General features: G+C 35.4%; 2 protein-coding genes across 6 annotated transcripts; one reads left to right on the top strand and one right to left on the bottom strand.

The window, feature by feature from the left end:
- The first annotated feature begins 4,991 nt into the window (after positions 1-4,991).
- On the top strand, positions 4,992-7,343 carry LOC128183574 (uncharacterized). The gene is made up of 2 exons (XM_052852649.1): positions 4,992-5,041; positions 5,147-7,343. The coding sequence occupies exon 2, from the start codon at positions 5,151-5,153 to the stop codon at positions 7,167-7,169; it is 2,019 nt and encodes a 672-aa protein (XP_052708609.1). The 5' UTR covers positions 4,992-5,041; positions 5,147-5,150; the 3' UTR covers positions 7,170-7,343.
- A 1,040-nt stretch (positions 7,344-8,383) lies between these two features.
- Positions 8,384-26,801, bottom strand: LOC128183571 (dynein axonemal heavy chain 5-like). Of its 5 annotated transcripts, XM_052852644.1 has the most exons (19): positions 26,659-26,801; positions 26,025-26,210; positions 24,873-24,987; positions 24,202-24,620; positions 23,708-23,743; positions 22,489-22,521; positions 18,034-18,274; positions 16,480-16,665; positions 15,890-16,087; positions 15,505-15,621; positions 15,070-15,181; positions 14,654-14,784; positions 14,014-14,028; positions 11,292-11,409; positions 10,722-10,894; positions 10,285-10,413; positions 9,883-10,092; positions 9,344-9,508; positions 8,384-9,129 (listed from the first exon to the last, which is right to left on the bottom strand). In XM_052852644.1, the coding sequence occupies exons 1-19, from the start codon at positions 26,778-26,780 to the stop codon at positions 8,818-8,820; spliced, it is 3,018 nt and encodes a 1,005-aa protein (XP_052708604.1). In that variant the 5' UTR covers positions 26,781-26,801; the 3' UTR covers positions 8,384-8,817. The 5 variants fall into 5 exon arrangements, with proteins under 5 accessions (XP_052708604.1, XP_052708605.1, XP_052708606.1 ...); XM_052852645.1 differs by lacking the exon at positions 14,014-14,028; XM_052852646.1 differs by lacking the exon at positions 22,489-22,521.
- Between the last annotated feature and the right edge of the window lie 2 nt (positions 26,802-26,803).

The following is a 26,803-nucleotide window of genomic DNA, read 5'->3' as shown; positions in this document are numbered from 1 at the left end:
ACCTTACAAACAACCTTACAAAGACAACATTTCTCAAATTTTAATCAATATTGTATGAAACAAATTTTTAATTTAATTTCAAAGTAGAAAATTCATCGGGAAAATATGAGTTTATTTTCTCCTCCAATCAAAGAATTTTTTCATTTATTTTGAAGTTTTTGAGAAGATAAGCTCCGTTTTACCTATCCAGTGTTTTGTCGTACTGTTTTTTTAGTTCGGCCAGTTTTTTGGTGGCGGGGAGTTCGTTCATCAGTCGGATGTCGCTGGACAGACTCTCCAACATGGACTTCTCTAGTTTCTCCATCAGCTCCAAGTTCTCTTTCCTCTCCTGTAAAATAAACAAAAGGAATACATGAATTTCACTTTAAAAATCATTTCAATCACAACCATAAAATCTCAAATGATATTTCTTTCTCCCTCCCTGTCTCTACAATATAAATCTAGTATGTTACTAATTAAAAGTTGATCAGCTCCATGTTCCTGAACAGTTTGTTTCTAGGCATGTGCAGGCCATGGAACTCACACACCTACATGAAGAACTCGCCCATTCTCTTCCTGTTAAATGTAAAAATTTACCACAATTTACATTGTTGACAATTTTCAAAATTTCAGTAATGGCAGCAGACATTTCAAAGAATTAAATTTTACCTGCTGTATGACTTTACTGAAAATTTCATTATTTGATAATCTTTTTCTCATATTCCTTAAAAATTAAGAACGACTCTTTAGGAAGTAGCATTAAAATTAGAATTAAATTGAGGAGGCGTTTAGAACAAGACAAGTACTAAATATTCCTTATTTTATGCAAGTACTTAATCAAATCGCGAGATAATAAAATTGTAAACACCAAGTTTTTTTTATCATAGTTCTCTTTAGTTTATATTATTATGTGTCCAACAAATAAATAAAATCCGCAAGTTGTATTTCATGCGATTTAACGCGGATAAATGGGAATCTACAGTATGTAGCGTACCTGACGTCGATACTGGCGGGTCGGCAGTATGCCAGGAAGACTGAGGCGGTCACACAGTTGGCCACCAACATATCGTTACAGTCATTCTCCGTCACATGCTTCCTCCACGGCGCCTCCTGGGGCTTTAGACTGCAAAAAAGAAAAAGGCTCTCTCAGAAATGAACAAATTATTAAAACAGTGTAAAATATACTACATCACATTTACTACCATCCATTCAAATTTTTGTTAAATTGATTACAATACGAATCCCCAATATTAAAGTTTTAGAATTATTTGAAGTGATTTCAAGATGAATTAACAGCTTTCATCCTCTTCTTCCTATTTTCATAGAAAATGAAAAAAAAATTATGCTTATCTTTTAATATTGACAGAGATCTTAAAAATTGTTACCTGTCGACCATTTCTGTTGCGGCTTTGAGTCGTTCGTTCATGGACTGTAGCTCCATCTCCAGGGAGTCCTTCTCCACCACCGATTGGTCGAACTGTTTGTGGAGGCTGTTCACCGTGTCCTGTAGGCCGGGCAGGTCTGACTCTACATAGTCAGGCTCTGGCTCAGGGGTGGGGGAACGCTCCTCCCTCACCTAAAAGTAGGTCAGTGAAGTAGGTCAAACATAGAATAATAAAAAATTGTAATACATCTGATTCAAAACAAAGCCAAGCTGGAGAGAGAAGTGGCTGATTTGTTGTCCGGACTGACTATGAAGCTTCACCATCCGGCTGGATCTGGTCTAGAGGAATTCAAAGCTGACGAATCAAAACTCGATGAAGGCAAGAAAAAAGAACCAAGCCCAGAGCAAGAGGACAAAAAGGAGACCTGTGATGAGAATCCAGATTCATCCACAAGTATCCTGACATCAGACAGTGCCATCATATCTGCCAATAGCTCGCCTAGTCACGATCTCTGTGTGGAGGAGATGGAGAAGTTGAACTTGCGTGTGAATCAAGACCTTAGTTCAGCAGAGGAAGGGATATGAAGTCCAGAGGAGTACCTGTCCATGTTACAACAGGTGCTTCCAAACGTTACTTCCATCACCAAGCTCAAACATGGCCAACATGAGGATGTTGTACAGTGTGGAGTGGTGTCATTCATCACCCACACAAAGTGGCCTCCAGAGAACGGGGCGTCAATGAGGGAGGGTGCCATCCAGGTCATGTGTAGGTCAGCTGCTGAGGTTGTGAACGTGTGTGATTTGTCTGTAGCTGAGAATGTGGAGTTTCCTTGTAAGCTTCACACAGAGGAGGAGAATGATGTATGTGTGTGGCTGTCTGGTGAAGTAGTGGAGGAAGAGTGTACAGATCAGGATGAGTCTTGTTTCTCCAAGGATGATCTGGATTTACAGGAGGTGGGTATGAATAGGACAGAGGATCAACATAACTATTGTCTGAGTCAGAGTGATAGAGCAAGGTTGATCAGAGGTACACGTGATGGAAATATTCCTCGGGGATCTGTGACCAATGTTACAAAGAAACGCAAAGTCTTCTGTTTCTAAAAGTCTTGAAAATGAAGCACAAGTTTTCAAGTTCAAATTGTCTAAAACGTTGTCAAAATCTGAAGAGAAGCTGAAACATGCTGTAAACCTCCATGGAACAATAATACCAAAATGGATCATGGGAAATCTGGAATCCAGAATCCCCAAAGCCTACAAGAGCAAAACAGGCAGTCAGTCTAGTTTAAAACAGACACAGGATAAACCCAAGTCTTTGGAAACAAAGACTGAAAAGATTAACAAAGAAATGGATAGTGAAGTCTGCTCTGGCTATTCACTTTAAGGAATTGGGAATGATAAGAAACATCATTGTGCCAATAACAAGAGTACAAGTACAATAGAAGATGTAAAATCAAAGGGAATTCATCAGAAACATCAGTCTGCAACTCAGAGATCGGACAGCTAAAAAAACAAAGAAACCCAGAGCAAGCCCAGAAAGTGTTGTCTGAAATCGAGATGGGTAGATATCAAATGGATCAAGTGGAGAAAGCTGAAGGCTCCAAAGCAGACCCCAGTGTGCCACCAAGTGGATAAGTGGAGAACAAACAACCCAGGGCTGCAGACTCAGCCAAAGCTACACCCTGGAAGAGCAACAACGCCAAAAGGGCAAAGGTCGACAGAAATATCGTGTGTTAAATACTGAAGAAGCATATTTCAATTGTTATTGTGTATTATTTATGATTTTGAACGACTTTTCAATCCTTTTTTCAATCAGTATTATGCATAATAGATTCAGGGACAACATTGTATGAATACAAGTTTTTGTAGAAAGTTTTTTTTAGTAGTAAAATTAGTTTTTGCAAAAAAGTTGTTTGATTTTTTATGGGATTTACTTGGTGAAATTCATCTGATGTGAGGAAATGGAGGTAACATTGATACATGTATAAGCAATGTTTGAGAGCTTTTATTTGGGTGTATGAGCACAACTTCTTTTGAGTTTCAGGGCAATTCTTGACATTGAAATAGCGCATTGTAATACTGTAAGTTCCGTATTAAACGTGAGGAATGAATATCCGCGTTGATTTTAACAAATGACTATTTTTTAAGCACAGTTCGAACTATGAAATTTTAGCACATAAAATGGTGCTAGTGATTTTATTGTTACAATGTACTCGTGTAAAATAAGAAATCTACACTATTGAAATATATTGTGCTATGTATTCTATAAGGACTATATGACAAAAAGCAGCTTCAGATAATTAAAAGAACATCCCTAAATGGCATGCACATTGTATAGTAAGAATTAGGTACGCCTTCCGAATACACGCTAAATTGTTGAAAAATGATTTCCACCAAAAAATTATACGCACATACAGAAGTTGTTTTTTCAAAACAAAAAATAATGTCATGTTTTCATCAAGTTAAGTTTTCATTTTGATTAATCTTTTTTAAATAAAATAATGTTGAATCTGTTTTACATATGAAAATATATAAATTTTATTTTCAGATATATCAAGAGTAACGCCAATTTAAGACAGACTTGGGTTCGTTTCAGTTAATAATTTTACAGCCAGGCGTTTTACACTACAGTGAAAAAAAGATAAATTGAATCAGTCAAAACTAATGTGAAAGATAAGCTCTGTATAGTAAGGAAATCTGAACCTCTAGGAAATTATTGGGGGTCAAGTTAAGGTCAGACGACATGTTCCTTAATTTTATATAACATTTTCCAGGAATTGTTAATTGTTTACTACTACTTTGATAAGCTTTCTTGAAAAAAATTAGGATACCTTACCAGACATCTCTGCAAAATACTAGCGTATGCAATTTCCTATATAATCTTGTTGAAAATACACTGGAATTGCTGATATAAATTTAAATAAATATACAGCACAGCAAAATCCACAATATTAGAACTCTATCTCGGCCGGGGTCGGGCTTTGAACTCAGGCCTCTAGAATTTACGCTCCTGCCAGTGAGCGGCCACCGCTCTAACCACTCGGCCATCTAGGGATACATCCATTTATAAGTAAATTTTAATCAGTTCGCAAATAACTTAAAAATAATATTTTTTTGGAAGTCTTTTTTTGCGAGGATATACAAAAAGTTGCTCAAGGAACGTGTCGTCTTTCCTCAATGATATAAAAAATCACCGCTTCAACAACATTTATTTTTTTTATTGGAATCGGTATAGCTTGTAAATCTTATGACACGAAGGCAGAAAAATACATATATATATACATGTACTTTCAATATTTGAAATGTATAAATTATCAAAAATGGTGTAAACAAATACTTAATGCATTACTGTCAATGAAGTCCAACATTCTATTAATAAATCGTTATGTGTTATGGAGTATTTAAAATCTTTATCACAGTGTGAAAACACAACTCGACGGATCTTTGGAATGGCGATACAATGTACTGCATACCAGTTAAAAATTAATGCATGAATAATATATATGATATTGATGAAAAAATATTAGTATTCTTTAAATGTTTCATAGGACAGTTGTAGTGTTCCACATACTTTTATCTACCTGTGTAAAAGCTCGTTTAACCTACTCGAAGATTTTCTAAGGCTAAAAATAAAACACAAAAATCCCCAGCAATGGATTACTATAACGGGACAGAATAAAGGTAAGTTAGATTTTGTTGTTGAACAGAAACCTGTACGGTTCAAATTGTATTTTACTGCAATGAAAACAAACATGAAATATCGTACAAAAATATTTTAATTTTCAGTAAAATGGCTATTCAGAAGATATCTGAGTCGGTGTATATGGGAATGTGTCTCGAGATGGGGACCCCACAACAGGTGGCCTCCAGGAGAGATATACGGGACATTGTTGAGATGTTGAAGTATAACAAAATGTTAAATAGACCGTTCACAGTGATGCTCAGTGGGAGTGAGAGAGAGGGGTTCAGATTGAGTGGATCAGACCTGGACTACATGCGTTGGCAAAATAACCACCGAGTGATCTGGTACTTCTTTCAGGTACAGTTTTACAACACACAAGAACATGCACTGATTCTCTGTGACAGTTCTAAGAGTCCACCAGGATTCACTTTACTATGGTTACCATTAGAAACAGCTAACAGTAGAGTGATGTCAGCGTGTGTAAGGATGAATGGAATGCTCTATATATCAAGTTCAAAGTACAGAGAGGTCACGTGTTCTATTATTCTCTCTGATTCTACGCAACACGGACCATGTAGCAGTGGTTTATATGGTGGTGAATTAAAATACGACCATGCCCATTGCTTTGTCAGTGATTTCTGGCCTCCGTCTGCCTCCTCATGGATAGACAGGTGTCACTCATGGCCCCCACGTCAAGTTGTAAGCGAAATTATTAGAAATGGATGTCACTTTGTAGCAATAGGACACAAACTAGGAAACCATGCAGACAACGAATGGAGAATTTCTTTTTCTCGGGCGGAATACAAACTTGTGTATTCGATGAATCACACACAATTCTTAACATATGGATTGCTAAAACTATTCTTAAAGAAAATCATTAACAATGGATTAAGAGATGGAGATAAACTACTGTGTTCCTATCACATAAAAACTGCTGTTTTCTGGTCTATTCAACAAAATGCTCTACCTCACTGGCATCCAAAAAATCTCCTGCACGGTTTCTGGGTATGCTTTAAACTTCTACTTAAATGGGTGTACGAGGGAAATTGTCCTAATTTTTTTATCCCAGAGAATAACATGTTTCTGAGCAATATCTATGGTGAAGCACAAAGGATGTTGTTCACGCAATTGTATAAATTGTATGAGAAGGGCATAACATTGCTTCTACACAGTCCGTCCATCAATTCCTACATCATTAATGTTCTGTGTAATCCCAGACTCACAATCTGTACCGTTGAACACACTCTGATCTCTGAGGTTGAAGTTGATATGGATATTTTTTATGAAATGGGTTCTATTGATTCAATAGGCCGAGTAGAACTACGGATATGCAGAAAGTATCTACATGCTGTGGAAGAGTCAATAAGTTTACCCCTGACACAGTATCACATTGTTATGTTACAGAAACTTACAGCCACTATCTTTCAGTGCACTGCATTTATATTACACCGCATGTACACTTGCACGTGTACAGGTTCAAACAAACAGTTGTATATTGTAGAGAAAATGGCTTGTAACATGCTGAAAATAGCTGCTAGGTTTGGGTGTGTGTCTGATATGTTATACATTGCCATGTATTATTACAAAACATGCAAATACAGGGAAGCTTTATCAGTAATAGATATTACAAAGGTCAAGTTAGATCAGCCATATCTTATGTATCAGATTCATGTAGACAGAGATAGGTATATTGAGGCTGTAGGGGGGCAATCATTATCTACGAAGTTGAGACAAGCTGTAGCACAGGATATCCAACTTGACGTTGATATCTTTGATATCGATAAACTAAAACCAGAACAACAGTCTAGTAATCAACACAACGAGCCTATCTTGATAATCCCACCCCTCGTACTGTTGTATATGTTAGAGTTATTGTGCTCTAGACATGTTGGCACAATGAGAAAACAGAGAGCTTTAGATGATCTACAGGTCCTCGCCCACCATGATCAGGGACAGTTAGTACCTGCACACCTCAAAGACATCTACTGGGAGATCCTGGGGATATGTCAACAGATCACAGGGAACCCCCAGGCTGCCCTGTACTCATACCAACAGTCACTCAGACAAGATCCATACAATAGAATACAAACTGCTACCAGACAGAGAATTCAGAATCTACATATATGAACTTACTGACAAGCCCATAAAAAATTGCATGTCAAAATCTGACATTGTTAGTCGTATTTGTTCTAGTCATATTTGTAAAGTGGTGCATGTGAAGGGGAAGTGTTGCACCTATAAAATCTACTTAGAAAGTATAACCATGTAAATATGTGTATATTTAACTTAGTTTAGTTAAAAATTATTGGTCATTTTAGTCAAATTTGTTAACTGCACATCCCGTTTTTACAAAAAGATTACTTGTATACCGGTAATATGTTATGATTATTTCAACCTGATTAAAAATAAACAAAATTAACTAAATGAGTGTCATTTTTGAATACAGTGTGCTGTCTAATTCATTACAATGTAATTTGTTATAATTTTACAAGCATTTGTCAGATGACAATTTTGCATAGTATTACATGACTTTTCCCATTTACCAGAACTAAAATCATATATGGAAGATGAAAGATACATCAGGATGAGCAATGCATAATCATAATGGAATCATTGTTGTCAAAGAATAGTCTCTCCGTTGTATAGATGATTTACCAATGAAAGTGTAATAGAATAGGAAGAATGGCCACAAGTAGACTCGAACCCAAGACTCTTCTCTCCGATTGTTTAGATGGGTTACCAATGATATGTTGTAAACGACTGTATACCATGTTGCCATTCTCAAGAGATGCACATACATAGATTTGGTGCTGACTGAAGTATAAAGGGAACCTAGTGTAGTTTCTGGTCATCAATAACAGCGCCTTCTGAACAATTATAGGCTATAAAGTTTGAGAGTAAAGGCAGCTGTCTTACTAATGTTATGAATTTTGAACGTATTCTTGATATGCTGAGAAATCTATGTTTTAAAATATGGACATTAATACATTTTTTCAGACATAATTCTAAAAATAAATTGATTATCATCAGCACTGCTTGGTACCATGCATTTCGAACAAGTGAAAACAGATGAAAGATATTGACTTGGTCAAGAGGCAAATGTATACATGTATAAAGAAGGTGGCATTTGAGTGGCACAATGACAGGACATTGTGTCTGGGAAATAAGAATTGTATATTATGGAAAACTACCTCGTAAAATGATATTAGGGGTATAAAAACCATTTAAAAAATAACACAGATCTGCCTCTTCAACAACATTCAATTTTAATTGAAATCAGTTGCTTGTAAACCTTTTGACACGTACGCATGAAAAATACAGAAAAAATTTAAATACTTTCTATATTTTAAATATATAAAATATCAACAATGGTATAAACAAATACTTAATGCATCACTGTCAAGGAAAACCAACATTCTATAAATAAATCGCTAGGCTTTAGGGAGTCTACAGTCCTCCCTATATATTTTATCACAGTGTGAAACACAACTGGACGGATTTTCACATAAACAAAATTAATAGGCGATAAAACCATGGAATGGGATTTGGCTACATAATGCTATGATAATGTATTGCATACCAGTTAAAAAAAACATATATAAGAATCACATTTAAATAATATAAAACCATCAACAGTTTTTTACTAAAGATCTCGGAAAATCAGATCTATACCAGTCAATTAACTTTAATCAAAACCACTACTAAAACATTCACAATTTATAGAGAGAAAATTCAAAACTCTCCAGCAAAGTCACACTACATTGTTCTTTGTCATTTAATACGGCCATATAGTGGCAGTCAGTCCGCGCAGAGCCCACCTCATGGGCGGAATTCCCTCCTTCTTAATGTCGATTTCCATGATTGGGTCACGTGGGGAAATTCTGGACGCATACAAGGGACACTGGAAGGAGGGCTCCTGTAGGGCCGGCTTCTCGTTGACTGGGTAGCACTGGAGATGGAGGACGGGGAGAGGGGCGTATCCCTGGCGTGAGGCCTGGTCCTGGAACTCATTGGTCGTCTTCTCAATGGAGCAGCCCCATAGGTGGATTCCGTGGATGTAGACACCCTCTGGTGGAGGTTGAAGTAGCTATAATGAAACAAGAAAGTTAAAGTGGCTATTTATATTGATATATACACTAGTACATGAATAACATTTTCCTTCAATAACATAGTCAGACAAATCAGTACTTTCTGAATCCCTTTTACCAAAGCAACTACTGTAAAAATGACCTAAGGATGCAAATTGTCCATTCATTTCCTAGAACACTATTTGTGCTCTCATACTGATCAAATATACTTACATGCCCAAAGTCTCTGAATGTGGTGTCGGTTTGAAAGGTGAACTGTTCAAAGTTGCCTGACCTGTCCCCACAGTAGTTCTTGATGGCCTCCTGCTTCAGCAAAGCTAAGAGTCCTCTAGGATTGAAAAAAGCTCCTAGCCAGTAGGCTGGCATTGCTTTTCTACCCTATAAACATTGAAATCAAAATTATGTTTAATAGAAATCCATCTTGAATTGCAGTCATTATCGCTAACTTTAAATGTTTATATGGTTCCGATATTTCCAACCCCTCGCATTAAAAGTAAAATAACATTAGCCAATGAAATATTGGTAAATGTTAACACAGGCGGTGATATGTTTATTGCTCTGTACACTTAGTCTATAAGTACTGCATATACTCTTATAATAAATTCATGTTTATAGCAGAGTCAGTTTCAATCCAGAAGATTGGCTCACAATATTTTTTTTAAAAATTACAGTCATGATGACTTGTGATCGGTCATCCCTAGCACTTTTCTATAACCGTGATTTAATGTAAATAAAAGAGTAGTTTTTTTTACCATGCTGAGGATTTTTTCAAAGTGTTTCCAGCGGTCCTCCAGATCTCGGAGCCACTGGGCGGCATTGTAGGTGTAGGGTGGTGCTGTGGTGCCGGTCATCTTACACCAGATCCTTGGAATCCTCAGGTGGTACAGGTCATCAGCGGCGGACAGGTAGTGGTCACTCAACTGGTCACCCATCACGTTGTTCTCACAGGCGTTCCTTATTGTCTGAAAACCACAGCAGTTTTTTCGTAAGAAAATATGTTTAATTGTTTTGAAGTAGGTATTTTCATATTTTCACAACTGAACATTTCATTGTATGGTCACGCTTTGAAGTTTAGAAACTTTAGGAAATATTTAAATTTAAGATCAAATTTGAAATTTAGATTTAAAGACTCCGTAATGAAAATAAAAACTTACTGTGAGGGTGTTTCTGACTTCAGTCAACAGTTGATGTAGAATCTCGCACTCCTTCATGATGAAGTCATTAAAGATGGGGTAGTCTCCTGGCAGCTTACGGATTTTCTCCACAACAAACTCGCGGAAAGACTGGAAGAATGAAATTATTTATATATATTTAAATAAATGTCAAATATTTCCTAGATATTGAACCAAGAAGATAATACATGGTTATCTTGTTCTAAGCAGTTTCATCATTATTACTGTTACTGTATAATGATTAACAGATTTCTAAATTCTTGTCACCATTTGTCATTTTAACATATTAGATTTTAATTGTGTGTCCCTATAGATTTTAGGACAAAAATGAAATGGTAACTTCAGAACAAGGAAAAGTATTGAAAATCAAATAGAAAGGTTTAACATTAATGTACTCCGACCCCTTGTCTAATGAGTACCTTGCTACTGTTGCCGATTTTGGGCGTTTTCTGCAGCAGGTCGTTGCAGATCTGCCACAGCTCCACGTCCTTGAAGCGGATTTTGTGGGTGGCGTAGCTGGCGGTGGAGAAGACCCCCTGGTGAACCACGGATGGGTTATTACTAGTCTTACTGATTCCTGCCTGGGCTGGGCCTGAAAATTGAAAGGTTAATCTTCATGAAAAACTCGTATTGTAAACTAAGTACTGTATTTTCCTTGTTTTAATGTGAGTACTTAGTAATTGATTCTATGATTCTGCAATTTTTTTTATCATGCAGAATCCTAAAATATCTATCGGTAATTGCAAGTGCCAAACATTTTTGTAATGCAATATATATAGTTCACAACTGTCAGAAAAACTAAAGCCAGATTTAAAAAAATCTGTGCAGGGCATTTCTGGAAATTTTATGCAGATGTCAATTCCTTCCTCAAATTAACGGAATCTAAATAGGAATTTATAGAACATGAGTACATGTACTTCAGATGCAGCACAGAACAAATAGTCCTTCACAATGTCTGGCAGATTAATCAAATAAACATGATAACTTACCGTCGAACGGGGTGGGTGGTCGCGGGAACATCTTGTGGGACAGGGTCAGCGTAGAGGGCATGCTGTCGAACACCTTGTTCAGCCGCGTGAACACGTACTGGTCATCTCCAAGCAGGGTCTGTCAGGGAAAAAAACCCATTTTTATTTCATTGCATGGTCAGCTGCTGCTACATCAAACATTTGCTGCACAGCTTTTATTCTTTTTCATTTCAGATGAATAATTGTCCTAATGAGGGCTATAGAGTCTATGTAAGTGCATTGAAATATGATATATGAAACATAATTTCAAAACACACTTTGCATAATATCTTTGATAGCTTTAATGCCTACTATATATCAAAATGTATACCATTAAATAAAATCATAGTGCTTTTAATGCTATGAAAAAAAAAGTTTTAAAAAAGCAGGTGACCACAATTGTGCATATTTATTATTTATACACTTCACACTGGAGAGAGAGAGAGAGAGAGAGAGAGAGAAATAAATAAATGAGACAGAGATGGAAAGAAATAAAGAGAAAGAGAGAGAGAAGTAATTTTATCTTAAATTTGGACTCAACGAAAGTTAAATTCATCTAGTATATAATTTTCATCCAAAATGCATACTAAACTTGTCCGATATACATGTACATGTATTAATATAATTTTGTATGCTAATCTACAAACACAATAAATACCCTTCAACCAATGATTAAAATTGATTAAATCTTCATACATTAATTTTTCTATTAATTATAACCCTCTCCCTTAATCCTGTACCCAAATATAAATCTTGAACATGAGCTATAATTCAAACACAATTTTACATATATTGACAGTTAATTACATAACATTTTATATAAACTGTTTAATCCGATGTACCATAATCTTCACCTCGCAAAAAATGCACATAACTTAATTCCTAATCTATAACAATTTAATCTATATAACTCGATCCTTTCATCGTCGCAATCCACGGTTTTGAGTACACAAACTCCCTTGATGTGAATCACACCTGAGTTGCCGACGATGAAACTATGTATGCTACATTAGGAACTCTACATCATTTCTAAGTGTGATTGCCTTCCTATAGATGAGTGTTCTAGAACACAACTCTCTGATTAAACTAGTAACTAAGGACTGCAAAGTCTACAAGGGTGGTTCTTGGAAAAGCCTAGATGGGGTTACCTCTATTGGATGCGGGCCGCCCTGATATTGCAGCGTTCAAATAGACACAGAAAATTTCAAGTCGACAAAAACTCATTTCTATAAATGTATGTCTCCTAATTACCAGTGCATTGACAAAATTCTAAAATTTTCATTGATCGTAACTAAGATGGATTCCCTATTCAAGCTAGCAATTTTTTTTACATTTATAAAAAGGATATTTCAAAAAGAATAAAAAATGTACTAAATCTACATAAAAATAAGGGCACTAAACTTTTTGAACTACTGAATAGATTTAAATTTCAACTTGAAAATGAAATTCTGGTATCTGCACATATAGATATACATGCATGTACATATGTATAAAAAATTTCAGACAGATGGAAAAGGAACTCCATTAAATATAATACAGTCAATTTAGTGACATCGAAATGGCTATTAACTTGTGAGCTTAAATATTTATATAATTCCAAGCAAGTTGCATACATTTAGCAGCCATAGTGATATACTGCAAGGAATAATTACACTGAGTGCGGCTTGTGTGATATATCAAAAACATTAATTTGTAATGATATATATTTATATATATTTAAAGTGAAAATCAGCTACAGTAGTTAGCAAGTAATATAGTAGCTCTGGGACCCAATCACTCCAAGACTGGCAGGCAGAGGATAACACTGTGTTTGACATAAAAAGCAGATCAGTCAGCTGATATGTGAGACATAGAGGAATAAACTGTTTGCCTTTTGGTTGTATTTTTTCTCGAAAATGGGGGGTGGGGGTTTGGGGGGGGGCTTAAATAGAAACATAGATTTTGGAAAATGGCTCTTGGAAAGAACCTCATGTACTCATGTGTTTCTGACATGACAGCTTAGATGAAAAGTTTAAATAATTATTTAACAAAGATAAAATGAAAAACAAAAATGTTTTACACATGAATACATTTTGTAATAAAAAAGAAATGGGATTGGGGTGGGAAATTTACTAGGATCACAGCATGAAGATTTTTTTTTTTTAAATATAAAGCCTGTATATTTCCATTTTTCATGCAAAAATATGAAAATTCTAAGTGTTCACTGTTCATGCATTTTTTAACGATAATCAAATTGCAGGACTAGGAGCAATTAAATTTCTAAAAACTTTGGTATACTTCTAAATATAAAAAGTGCACAGACCCCTACCTTTCTTTTGAACTACAGGATTCAAATTCATAAAAATTAAAATATCCCCCGAAAAAAATATTCTCTCTACTTGACATGTACATTGTACAAAATTAAAGTAAAATTTAACGATAATCTAAAAAAAAAAAACTCTCCAAATTCAGAATATCAATAATCTAATTTTACATTTCAATGAAACCATGTTCTATAAGTGAGAGGAAAAAAATGAATAAAAGATCAGAGTCCAGTTGAAGGGATTCTAAATTTGCTGGATTAAGCTATGTTCTGGTTTCACCCATTGTGTAAAAAAAATATCAACATGAGGTGATGAGTTAAGGGGAGTTAATCGTAGTAGTCACATGTTAAGAATTATTTTGGCTATGGTCACACTTTTTTGCACACTGTTATTTTGCCTACCGCACTAAGTTCATCCTGTTAGGCAAGGAAAAAAGACAAACAAATGAAAAAAAAAAATCATTCAATTCGATAAAAAAGCATAGAAAAATTTGCATTTCATAATTAACTAATATAATTAGCTCTACGTAATTTTAAAATTTGAAAAGTAAAAATTTTAGTGTTTACAAATTAGTATCATTTTTCAATTTTTATTTTTAGCTATGCTTATTTTCTTAAATAATTTCAATTCTGTGCACAGCTTGCAGGATAAAATGTACAAGTATGCATTAATAATAGACAAACCGTATTAATCAAACTCACAAGTGACTGTCGAAAATGAAATGAAATTTTTCCAATCTCAAATGAAATAAAAAGTTAAAGTGTCTCTGTACCAAATTTGGATGAACATATTTTTTAACAACAATTTTTCTGGGTCACTCTATAGATTAGTTCATTCCCCCCTCCCCCAATATAACAAAAAGGAAGATATATATTGATATACATCAACAGAGCACCATGAAATAGCTAGCCCCAACTAAAAGAGCTAGCCCCAATAGTTCCACTGAATAATTGTCGAAAGAGTGAAAATGTTCGAAAGTGACTGATATGCAAACAGGCCAAAAACTGAATTAGTGATGAATATTTACGGCGCATGACTTACCACGATGGTCTGGTGGATGTGACAGCCCTCGGGAACGTCCAGATTGTGATTCGGAGCGCTATCTAGTGCCTGGATCAGGGTGTTCAGCCGAACGTTTGGATTAAAGAAAGCTTGTGGATGACGGTACTTCACTGCAACGATATAAATCAATTCATGATTACGTTAACAGCAGAAAAAAAAATTCAAGAGGCAATGTATCAGTTATCAGACTAACTTAAAGGACCACACAGAAATAGAATCACAGTACTCAATAAAAATAAACATTTAAAACAACCAATAAGTTTTGTACAGACGACAGCGGCAGCGAAACAGTACTAGCATTCCAGATGCAGACAGGCAGACAAATACTCAAGACTTATTTTAACGAGTCTGGGTAGTCAATTAAATTTTTTGATAAACAATACAAAAGAACTTACGTCCTTTGACCTCGAAGTCCCTCTTGAGGGCCCCTGAGGACAGCCAGAAGTCCACCATAGCACACAGACTCTGCTGGTCGTAGAAGTCCGTCACATGACTGCCGTACACGATCTGTCAACGCAAAATGAATGATAAAAAATTGCATGGGAAAAGCACACACAAAATTATTCTGGTGGTAAACTATATTCCATTGAGTAAATACACACAAATGTTCTTGTTCATGTAAATTCTAAGAGAGATTCTAATGCAATGGACAAGATTTTAAAACTAAAGCAAAATATCATGGCCTTGCAGGGATTAACAATTTAAGGTCTACCATTAAATGTAAATTAAAAAGTCTCTTTCTTAATAAGCTCTACTGATCAACTGATAAACAATCAATCTTATAAAATTCATGTTTATCTAAGATGGATCAAGAAAAAGTGGCTACCAACCTCAGCGACCATGTATCTGATGCCGTTGTAGGAGACGGAGCGAGAATTCTGGGAGCCGTCGGGCGCCACTGAGGTCAGTGGTTCCTTGAACTCATTCTGAACTATGGCAAGTGCCTCCTGTAAAAAAATTAAACAGTAAAATGTAAAACAACCTTGTTCTACAAAACAAATCAATCAATTATGAAAGAATATCCTCTCAAGATATAAATTCATATAAATTGCTTGATAACCATTTTTTCTGGTTTGCAAGAAAATTAAAACATGCCAGCATGTCACCATTTATTAGTCTACCTGCCTTGTCAGTAAATTGGGAATAAAACAGCTGGCATGAGTAGTTGATGTTATATCTGACAGTTGATCTCATACCTGACAGTTGATGTCTTACCTGTAGACAGCTGTAGCCGATGTTGAAGAAGTCCTGGGGACAGTTCCAGCCCCCCTGTCCAAACCTGGCCCTCAGCTGGATGGCTGCGTGGAGGAAGCACATATTGTGCAGCATCACTGGCCACTCTGGGCGTGAAGACTGTTTGAGTATGTCAGGCTCAAACCAGGAGAACGACCGAATCATGCTGTCCTTCATCACCTGTCAAGGTCAACCATGAAAGGTCAAGGTCAGATTTGAAATTAATCATACGTATTTTACTGTACTTCATTATTTTTTATCTAACACCTTATTTTCACTGATTTTATTTTTGATTGAACTTGATTCACAAAATCAGCTGTTTGTGGAAGTTAGAAACATGTTTGGCCACACTAAAAATAGGACCATTCCCCACTATTTCATAATGCATCCTTAAAACTCTTAATTTTGCAAAAAGAGCCTAAAATTATTCTCCATGAATATAAAATTAACCAAAGTATCATATTTATCACAATTAATATTCATTGTATCCTTAGGTTCAATCAAATTTGAAAACTTCTAAAAATTAACAAGATCATTATCAGTTGATTCCTGAGAACTTAAGGCAACTGTACCTTTGGTGTATCAACCACAGCCTTGATGGAGTTCTGGAGCAGTCTGACTGGGATGACCTCGGGGTCGGCCTGACACGCCACCCACAGGCGGAATCCCTCGGGGTTGGGCTTCTCCACCAGGAATGACTCGAGACTGTTCAGGACGTTGGGCGCATTGTGAGCATTATGGAGGTACACCCAGGATCCCTGGAAGACAAGTTAAATATAGATTCAATGTTTACTCAAGATTTTTAATGTTGTTTTCATTGTGTAAAATACAGTGAACAAAACTTGGAATTTGTCATTTCCTAAGGACAGCCTGCGTTAACCCACTGCCCTGATCGGCAAGCACTGTCAATTCAGTATAAAAGTGGCAATCATAAATCAAGAACTAATGACTTTCATTCATTTATCAAGAACTATAAACTTTAAATTCCTAACAGGCAAATCAGAATGGAGTATAAATAACATCAAAACTGTTCAAACTGACTTCAACTAATGCTGAGTTGTGAATATGAAAGTTCAAATTGTTAACAACTAGACTTTGACCCGTGCGTGCACGGGTTGACATTGCATATCAGACATTTACGAAATAGGTACATCGACACACCTTAGTATTGACATTTACATAACACCGCTATAAGCCTACAATAATGCTATTAATTTCACTACACTTTCCTTAGTTTGTAATCTAACTGTGTCTCGGGAAAGGGCCTCACCACAGTTAGAATGCCTCCCTTATGTACATGTACCCGTAATGTAGCAGAAAATTGCAGAATCGCTCCGGAACGATTTTGCAGAAAGTTAATGAAGTTGCCTTGAAAATAACAGTCAAATTCATCACAAAGAACCTTTTTGAGACTTCAAATACCTTTCAGCTAAACATTTTAATCCATAGAATGGAAGAATTCAACGCTTTTTCACCAAAGTACACGTAGTTTCTTTGTAAAACTGTGTCCGTATGACATTATTCATTTTTACGATAAAACATATTCCATCTTCACTCTCCTAACAAATATAATGTAACTTTTTTGCATGAAATCAAATATTTTTCGTCATCACGAAGACAAAAGTAAGTACTTAGTTGAAATGTATATTTGTTATTTTATACTTTCTTTCATAAGAAATGATTAATATATAATTATGAACAGAATATATAGCAAAAGTCCAATGAAAATTTACGCGTATTTGTGTTATCATTTCTGAGTTTATTCATGCAGATGTGATATTGTGGAAACATAAACTAAAGACCCCGTTAACGTGAATGTATTGCGCAAGCGCAAGATTGTAAAATCCAAAAAATCCAGGTGATTTCCGGGATTTTTTGAGCAATTTTTGTTGATAATTAATTAGCGAAGCGTAACTGAGAAAAAATAAAAACAAATTGGTAATCTTCAAGTCCCAATGATGTTTAAAATATGTAAAACAAAAGACAGTATTCTTCCGATTTCTCGGTATTAAAGACAAAAAATTCGAGTCTGTTATTTTAATATAGTAGTATAGATGAATTTCAAAGTCCAAACTGTTTCAGCATAATTTATTGAAATACACCGACAAGACACCCTGTCCCCTTACCTCTGCGATGGCCTTCCTGATGGTTTTCCTGACCTTGCTGCGCGTGGCCTGGGAGTTGTCCGTGATGGTGACCATCAGTCGCGGTGCCTGTCGCCGCCCGGAGAAGTCCAGAAAACGGCTCTGGGCGGCCTTTGCCTCGAAGGAGTAGAGCAGGAGGATGGGGAGGGAGAGGGTGGAGGGGGGGACAGGGGCGCTCTGTTTGTACATCACCGACAGGTCCAGTCCCATGTCACCATAGTACCTGTCACAGGTGCGAGACAGAAAGCTCGTTAATTCCAGGTATTTTAATTTTAATCAATAATTATCACAATACAAGGCATTTTTTTATGCTTGATTTTTTTTCTTTCCTGAAATAAGAAATGGATTCAATATTATAGATACAAAAATTAATGTACCGGTGTCATATAATACCGGTCTATTTTTTTTTTAATCTTAAAAGAAAAACATTGCTCAAGTTTGCAAATATTCTTATGTACATGCATGTACACCATTGTAAATTAGATACATGTATGTAAACCAATCTTTATTTGTGTGCAAGGAATTTTCACAATTCTAAAATTCATGAAATGCATCGCAAATATTTCTGATTGTAAAGAAGTCCTTAAATGCCCTAGCTTTGTAAAGCTTTTCTACTTTTAAATTAAGGCTCTGAAAATAGGTCGCCAAAAATCAGTTTGTCACTTGTAAATTGTAAATAAAGTTGTCATAAATAAAAATTGGTTTAAAGTATATTATAGATCTGTTTGAAATGTAGCACTGATCAATACATATATTAAATCAATTTACCATTCCAAAAAATTGACTTCATTTAAGAGATCATCAATTATCAGGTTGATTAATACAGACAATTATTATAGTGAATGCATGTGCATGTACAGCAACGTAAAGATGATAGTTAATTTATGTTAAAATTGTACACAGTGCCACCTAGCAGGCCCGAGTGTTTGTAGATTTATAGAAATTCCCCCACCACCCGTCTCTCTGTACTTTGTGGTTTGAATCACCCTACTAAGTTTTTTATTTAATTATTTTCGCATTCAATGATCTGATCATCAACATCACAATATCTAAAGCACACATTTCCAGGAAAGGATTTTATATATAGCCACAAAGGAAGGAACTGCACTTTTGGGATTTTAAATTGTATTCAATTTGTAAAAATCCAATAAAAGCAAATAGGTATATGTACAGTACAGCTCACGAGTATCCCGACACCCACCGTGTAAAAAACACGGTGGGAAACGGTCTGTGTCGCACCGTGTACACGGTGTGACACCGTGTATGTGTATTGGAAAATTCAAGAAAAAGCACCGCGTCGCACCGTGGCCGCCTGTGTAACTCCTTGGCCACTGTGTTACTCCTTGGATATCGTTACCTGAGACGTTGATAGAAATAGCGTATGTTCAGAAATAAAGAAATTATGGCTAAACAAGGGTTGAAACATATTTATCCTTTTCATATTAAAAAAAAAAGAATGTCGACTTAAGTTGCACGGACCCAGAAAGTTGTCGAGGCTGTCAACGTGAAGTTAATTTTTTGTGATCTGAAAACTCGACGTAAATGGATACCTTTTAATTCATTTGTTCTTAAATAAATTGAAATAAATTCACCAAAAATATTTAATAATCAATTAATATAATCAAAATTCAAATCAATTAAATTCATCTTGTGTTTTTTTTTCTAAACACACGTGATGTTGTAACTGACGATCCTATTAAAATGTCGGGAGTTTAAACGTCTTATTTCTGTTATCTGTAAACACTTTCTGATTTATAAATTAATTTACAGCCTTACTTTTAACCAATTAAAAATGAGAAATGAAAACATTTCAGATCATGTTTTTCTAAAAACATGTGCTGTTGATGTGCTGTACTAAATAACAACCCCATATTACCGGTGACTAAAATAATTTGGACTTCAGCTATTAATGTAGCAATAAATAAACAAAAAATCACTTTTATATTATAAATAAATACATGTACAAACTCTTTTTAAATTATATTCAAGCATTGTACATGTATTAAAAATATACCCGCATTTCATAAAATAATTTTCAACTTTATTTCCGTATAGCTCGTAATTGCCTCGTGATTTCACATGGAAAAATCACTCGTGCGATGTACGGAAGCTGATCAGATACACAGCATTGTCTTTCATCTTGGGTTCTATACACAACAGGTGTTATTGTCTGTCTTGTTAGGTGTCATTGGAATTTACAACTATCTGTGTGTATATTTGGACGTCTGAACAGGTGTATTCGAGATGCCGTTATTCACACCTTTCCGCGAACACCTGTTTGGTAACTCATCACAACCCGTCGTGTGTATGGTCTGAATAAATCTTACTTCTACTTTGTTAGTTCAATGATTTTTCCTAATCTCTAACAAACAAAAAAATTGTCTGTAGATATGTACACAAACAACTACACGTAAGACTATCGGCGCGTGGATCCGGGGAACAGTTCAGCAACTCTATAAATGCGGGAATTTCACAAAGTATTAACTTGCGATAAGAAATTATTTACCGGGTACACATACATGTATGTTCAAAAAAACCTGATTGATTAAAAAGATGAATGAGATAATACCGATAACTTTTTGCAAGCATTTATAATAAACACAACTTTATTGATGTGAAATAGCGTCGAAATTTTAACGAAAAATCTTATTACATCGTGAACTTTACAAACTTTTAGTCATTGTGTTGAAATCGTTATTAAAGCCATGGATCTAAAATAAATGAATTAAATTCATACAAATAGAATTCAAAAAAAGTTGCACAAAAGTACACACACAGAGAGAGAGAGAGAGAGAGAGAGAGAGAGAGAGAGAGAGAGAGAGAGAGAGAGAGAGAGAGATTTTACAACGTAATATTCCTCCCCTCATGCATGCAGTATAAGAATGAAGAAACTAAACATTTCAAACACTGAATACGTCATTGTTAAACATTTTTCTATTTTGCGGACTTAAAAAAACAATAGAACGACATTTTTTCCATATCATGGAAGGAGCACGTGGTCTATCTCGCGGGCTGATTTGATTGACAGGGATAGCACGTGGACCCTGACTGCATATATTCTATCGCAATTTTAGGGAAAATGGTTCAATACAATGGAAACTATAAATCTAACTTATTACACTGAATTACAAGTAAAATGTACTTAAATTAAACTCATACTGGTATTCTCTCTCTCTCTCTCTCTCTCTCTCTCTCTCTCTCTCTCTCTCTCTCTCTCTCTCTCTTATGACGATCATTAAACAATCAAACAGTAATTATTGCAATACTGAGAGTAGTTTCTTGGAACACAAATAATTTCTAAACTCAAGTTGCTATAAAGATAAAATAAAATTTTTTTCAAGAACCGATCCACGGATTCTTAGCGCAATGAATATGTACCGTGCGGTACTACACGGACAGGTACATCACACATATGTATAAAAGAAAGAAAATTTGAAAATATATTAGATATAAAGCTGTATAATTATATTATTTAGAGAAAGTGCATTTGTTTTCAACAACCAGTTAGATTTGTTATCGTTAAATAGAGTATAAGTGAGAAAAGATCACAGTTATGGTTCTATGCACTATTGAAACTGCCAAACTACAGTAACTACGATTACTACTACGTTTAAAAACGGACTGAAACAAAAACTTATAGAACCGTTTATTTGAATTTTAAAAAGGAAAAGAAAGTGTTAGTGTTTTAATTGATCAAACCTTTATGTGGGCGATATCGATTTTTGATAATAACAAAAATCAACCGTGTCAATCGCATACGTCAGAAAATCGCGTGCATAAAAATTTTATTTATTTCTATTTCTTTGTCTTTTTCTTTGATTCTCTTACGTACATCAATAGATATTTTATTCTTTATAAGTTTTATTCCTAAATCCACCTTTTTTCACAGGTAAATACTGCGTGTTACACCGTGTTACTGTCTGTGTTGCATCGCGTTGCACCGTGTAGCACCGTGTTTTTTCTCGTTCTGTGGCCGTAACAGAGAACAATAGATCAAAGGTACCGACACTTCCACGCTCAGCGTGGACTTTCAAACACGGTGGTCGGTGTTTTTGTCGGGATACTCGTGAGCTGTACTGTATACATTCAAAACTAAGCTGCAAGCAATTGAATTTGGAATTCAAATTTTTTTCCATAAAATTGAAATAATTTAAGAATATATAAAACACATATTTTAAAAATATAAAACACAAAAATTTCTCAGGAGATTATCTGAATCCTAAAGTCACTCAAAACACAAATCTACTCAAAAGTTTTCTAGCTTCAAGCTATACAGTACGTTAAATCAAATCATTTACATTAACCCTGTAAAAAAAACAAGACTTTAATGCAACAGCAGACACGAGACAGATGCTATGCATTCTGGGAAGACAGTGTATTTTTTTTTCTGGAGGGGCACTGTGGCTGCCCCTCCCATGCATCACACACCCAGCTTACCCCGTGTAATCCTGCTCTGGGCCCTGGAGAATGCTGATGAAAATAGCACAGGAATTAATCAATGATGAAGGTAATTAGTAGGCTATTAATATATCTTCCTGTTCTCTCTCTCTCTCTCTCTCTCTCTCTCTCTTTCACCTCTCTCTCTCTCTCTCTTTCACCTCTCTCCCTCTCTTTCACCTCTCTCTCTCTCTCTCTCTCTCTCTCTCTCTCTCTCTCTCTCTCTCTCAATACAATACTTTAAGAACAGCATGACAACTAATTTTTCTACTGTTCTATTATTATTTTTCCATGTCCATGCTTGTCAATTTTAAGGTACTTCACTACACCGAGACTTATACTTTTTAAGACACTACGTCACAAGATGGCGATTTCAATGTATTGTTAAACTGTTTGTATCAATCGATTCAGATGTATATCGTCATAGCTCAGTGGTTAAAGTATCAGGCTTGTGAACCGCAGGTCATGAGTTCGAATCCACATGGGGCTTTTGTTAATGTTTACTGAATGAAATTTTTGAAAATATCATTTTTTAACTAAACTTGCACATTTTTTCGCCTATTTGACATATATACTTCTTATCCTTCATGCTTTCTATCATAATCAAGTAATTGTCTGCTGATTTGAGAAACTTTTTCAAGGTGTAGTGAGGCACCTTAATATGTTCTTGATCTTTATTTCAGTAATAACCCAAATATATGGGGCTGTACGCCATACAAGTACAATATGTTGTTATTGACAAAATTCTCGACATTTGTTTTAATATTACAACTTATACTGTAAATTCCTAATTAATCCGCGTAAAATCACGAGAAGCATCCTTCGCAGATTTTAAAATCTCGCCATTATTTTCTGAGAGTTGAAAACTATATGAAATAAGGAGAAAAGTTCCACGTTTGCGATTTTATATTCTCTCGATTTGATACACACCAGCGGGATCGCAGGATTGAGTACTCACGTAATATAAGGAATTTACAGTATCACAAACCATGCACACAACCACTTAAAAACAGTTAAACCCTACTCAGGGGACCAACAGAGAAAATAAATCGTACAGCACAAAAATAAAAAAAATCAAATTTGTGAGCATCACCCAAAAGTCTCTTCAACATTTTGTATTAAGACACTGGGGTCAATAAAACTTCACTGATAGAGCCAGTCTTCAACTCACTTTCCTCCACCCAAATATCTAACACGGTGTTAATGTTAAATCACCTACCCACTATAGTCCTTCTTTAAATTTACATTAGACCAGCTGAAAGTGCAGACAAAGTTATCAAAATATAGGAATACAAAATATAGACCACTTGTTAAAAGTTTAACAGGCAGTTAGATCTTCCTTTCTTTTTTTTTTTGGGGGGGGGGGGGGTAGGGGGTTGAGTTGTTAGGTATAAAATGTTGAAATTTATTTTACAAGCATCTTGAAGGGAAATTTTTTTTTACTGGCAGTAGAATTTTCTTTTGGTTAAGAGGTTAATAGGGAAGAAGGGGTGGGCTCAAATAGTGGGGTGAAAATTTTTAAAGCATATAAATATATATACAAGTTTATATGGTGAGGTTACTTGACTATATATTGTAAAGCAATATAAAAAATGCATTCATATATATGTGAATTAATAGTGAAAAAAAAAACAACGAAAAAAAATAAAATAACTGTGAAACATCATAGAAATTAATGAGGATTTGATCATGCCCAATGTGGCGGCAACTTACTTCTTGCCGAGCACCCTGTGTATGAATACGGTGGAGGCCTGCATTAGACGGTCGCTCCTGACCGCACGCACCACCAGCAGCCGCTTCATGGGGGCGAAGTCCTTGCTGTCCATCTTGTCGGGGAGGGGCATGTTCTCCGGCTCCTTCTCTACGTTATCACACAGCATCCTCCACTCCATCTCGCGGCCATCTTTAGGCATGCGTTCGAATTTCTCCTGGAACCACTCGAAGTGCGTGGCGAGAACCTGGAGGTTGTGGAACTGGTCGTCGTGCATCCAGTCGAACGGCTTCTTCATCTGGACAATCTTGCTGTCTGGGGGTTGGGTGAAGCCAAGTTTAGTCATGACTACTGCGCTGTAGTTTGGAGAGACCAGGAATTCTCGCTCACCCGGTCCTATGTTACCAAGAGAATCCTCAACCTAAGATTGAAAAAATCAACATTATCCAACCAAAAAAATGGATGATTTATTTAATGATGAAAAATCAGATAATCTTTTTTCCATACATCAAACATTACACTAAAATTTTGAAAAAATAAAAGTTTGGATGGAATCCTTTCCCAAGCCTTTTTCAATGGGAATTGTAAATATCCCACCATCCACCAGAATTTTATCTTTTATGTGCTATTTCTTATATATATTTAAATAGAAATGCTTATTACAGCTGGTTACCTCAATAGCCAGCAGCAGGGTGAATATGAATCTGTCTCTCTCCAACAGACCCCGGGCAAATGTAGTGTACGCCATGTGTGTGATCTTCTCCAGAGTTTCCTCTGCTCTCTGAGCTCTGAAAAATTGAAAATAACCATTATAAAATTGTAAAATGTGTGATGCAATATGATTCACCAATCTTTGGAACCCGCAAAAATAATTGCTTATAATTTTTTCGATGTCCATAGGTACGTCGATTATTTCATTCTTAATATTACATGAATGTAACGAATAAAGAATCATAATCTGTTGAATATGGTAGTTATTGGTGATGCATGCCACGAATGTCAACAATTTCACTAAGGGGGTATATTCTAACATATTGTGTGATAAGTATAATTCACAACAATGAACATTAAAATATCAAAATGTTCTTAATATTTATGTACAGATCAACTAATCCTCGTGCAGTCAAAATGTACATGCAAATAGCTTCTCAATGGGGGATCTTATTAGGGATCTTAATTAATGTTATAAGTTTAGTATACTTTTGTTTAAAATCTAAGTCTAAGAGTTGATTTGTACATCAATTTTTTTTTCAAATCTACGGTACATGTAACTTTTGCAGATTACATGTAAACATAAATTTTTGGCAGAAAGAAATTGCACGTGTTATTTTGAACATGCCAAATTGCATGCATTGTTATTATAAACAATGAATACATATCTTGATAATTAACAATGAGTAGCACTCACTCAAAGCCCAGAACCAGCCACCTAGTGTTGGATAATGGATGGAGGGGTTGACTATGATATGAATAGGGAACTATTGGCATGCACATGTATATGTGACAAGGAATAAACAGAATCATTCACCCAGAAATATATTTTAAAGATTAATTTGGTTTTTAAGAAGGGGAAAATCAATTTTTCAAAGTTTTTTGAAAATCTTAATTGATTATTATTACTGTGGACTAGAAAATTAAACCCCAAACAAAATCAATGAACCTTAAATGAAATTAAAAGTTTTCAGAATCTGTAACATTCTGTAAATTAAATATTTTAATTTCTGCAGCTATTAACTTAAATCACTGGTGGTCAATTTTCAAACAAATTGTAAAACATAGAAAAATTTAATTATTTAATTAATTCACACTCAGCAGATTGACCTACCTCTCAGAGTGGGCAATGGCGGAGTCGTAGAGCTGCTGGAACTGATGGTAGGAGACCTGGTATAGAGGGTTCACCTCGCGTAAGTACTGCATCACATGGAAGCACACTGCTCCCCTCCGTGCAAACTCGCGCGACAACTCTCGGTTCCTGGTGTTTGTGGCCTCGTTAGACTCGACTCGCTCTTGGCTGAAAAATGTTAAATTCTCGTTGATGAATTTGCCTTTTAAAAACCCTTCTGACTGATATTTCAATAGAAGCAGTCTCAGAGAAATAAACAAAAAATTTAAATTCTTATAGTTGATTTGTACATCAAATTTTTGTTCAAATCTACATGTAACTTTTGCAGATTACATGTAAACATAAATTTTTGGCAGAAATGAATTGCATGTTATTTTGAACATGCCAAATTGCATGCATTGTTAATTAAGAACAATGAACCTTACAAAGACAAAATTCCTTGAATTTTAAACAATATTGAATGAATAAACATAAAATTCAGTTTAACAGAAGAAAACTAATTGTAAAAAAATATAGTTTAAATTTCTTTTCTTTTCGAATCAAAGAATTTTTTTCATTTACTTTCATTGGAGTTTCAGACTTCACATACATTTAAGAGAAGATAAGCCGTTATTACCTATCCAGTGTTTCGTCGTACTGTTTTTTGAGCTCGGCCAGTTTTTTGGTGGCGGGGAGTTCGTTCATCAGTCGGATGTCGCTGGACAGACTCTCCAACATGGACTTCTCTAGTTTCTCCATCAGCTCCAAGTTCTCTTTCCTCT

The sequence above is a fragment of the Crassostrea angulata genome, chromosome 5, assembly GCF_025612915.1.
Source record: "Crassostrea angulata isolate pt1a10 chromosome 5, ASM2561291v2, whole genome shotgun sequence".
Lineage (NCBI taxonomy): Eukaryota > Metazoa > Mollusca > Bivalvia > Ostreida > Ostreidae > Magallana > Magallana angulata.
Note: the sequence above shows the minus strand (reverse complement) of the source record. Positions and strands in the feature narration are given on the sequence as shown.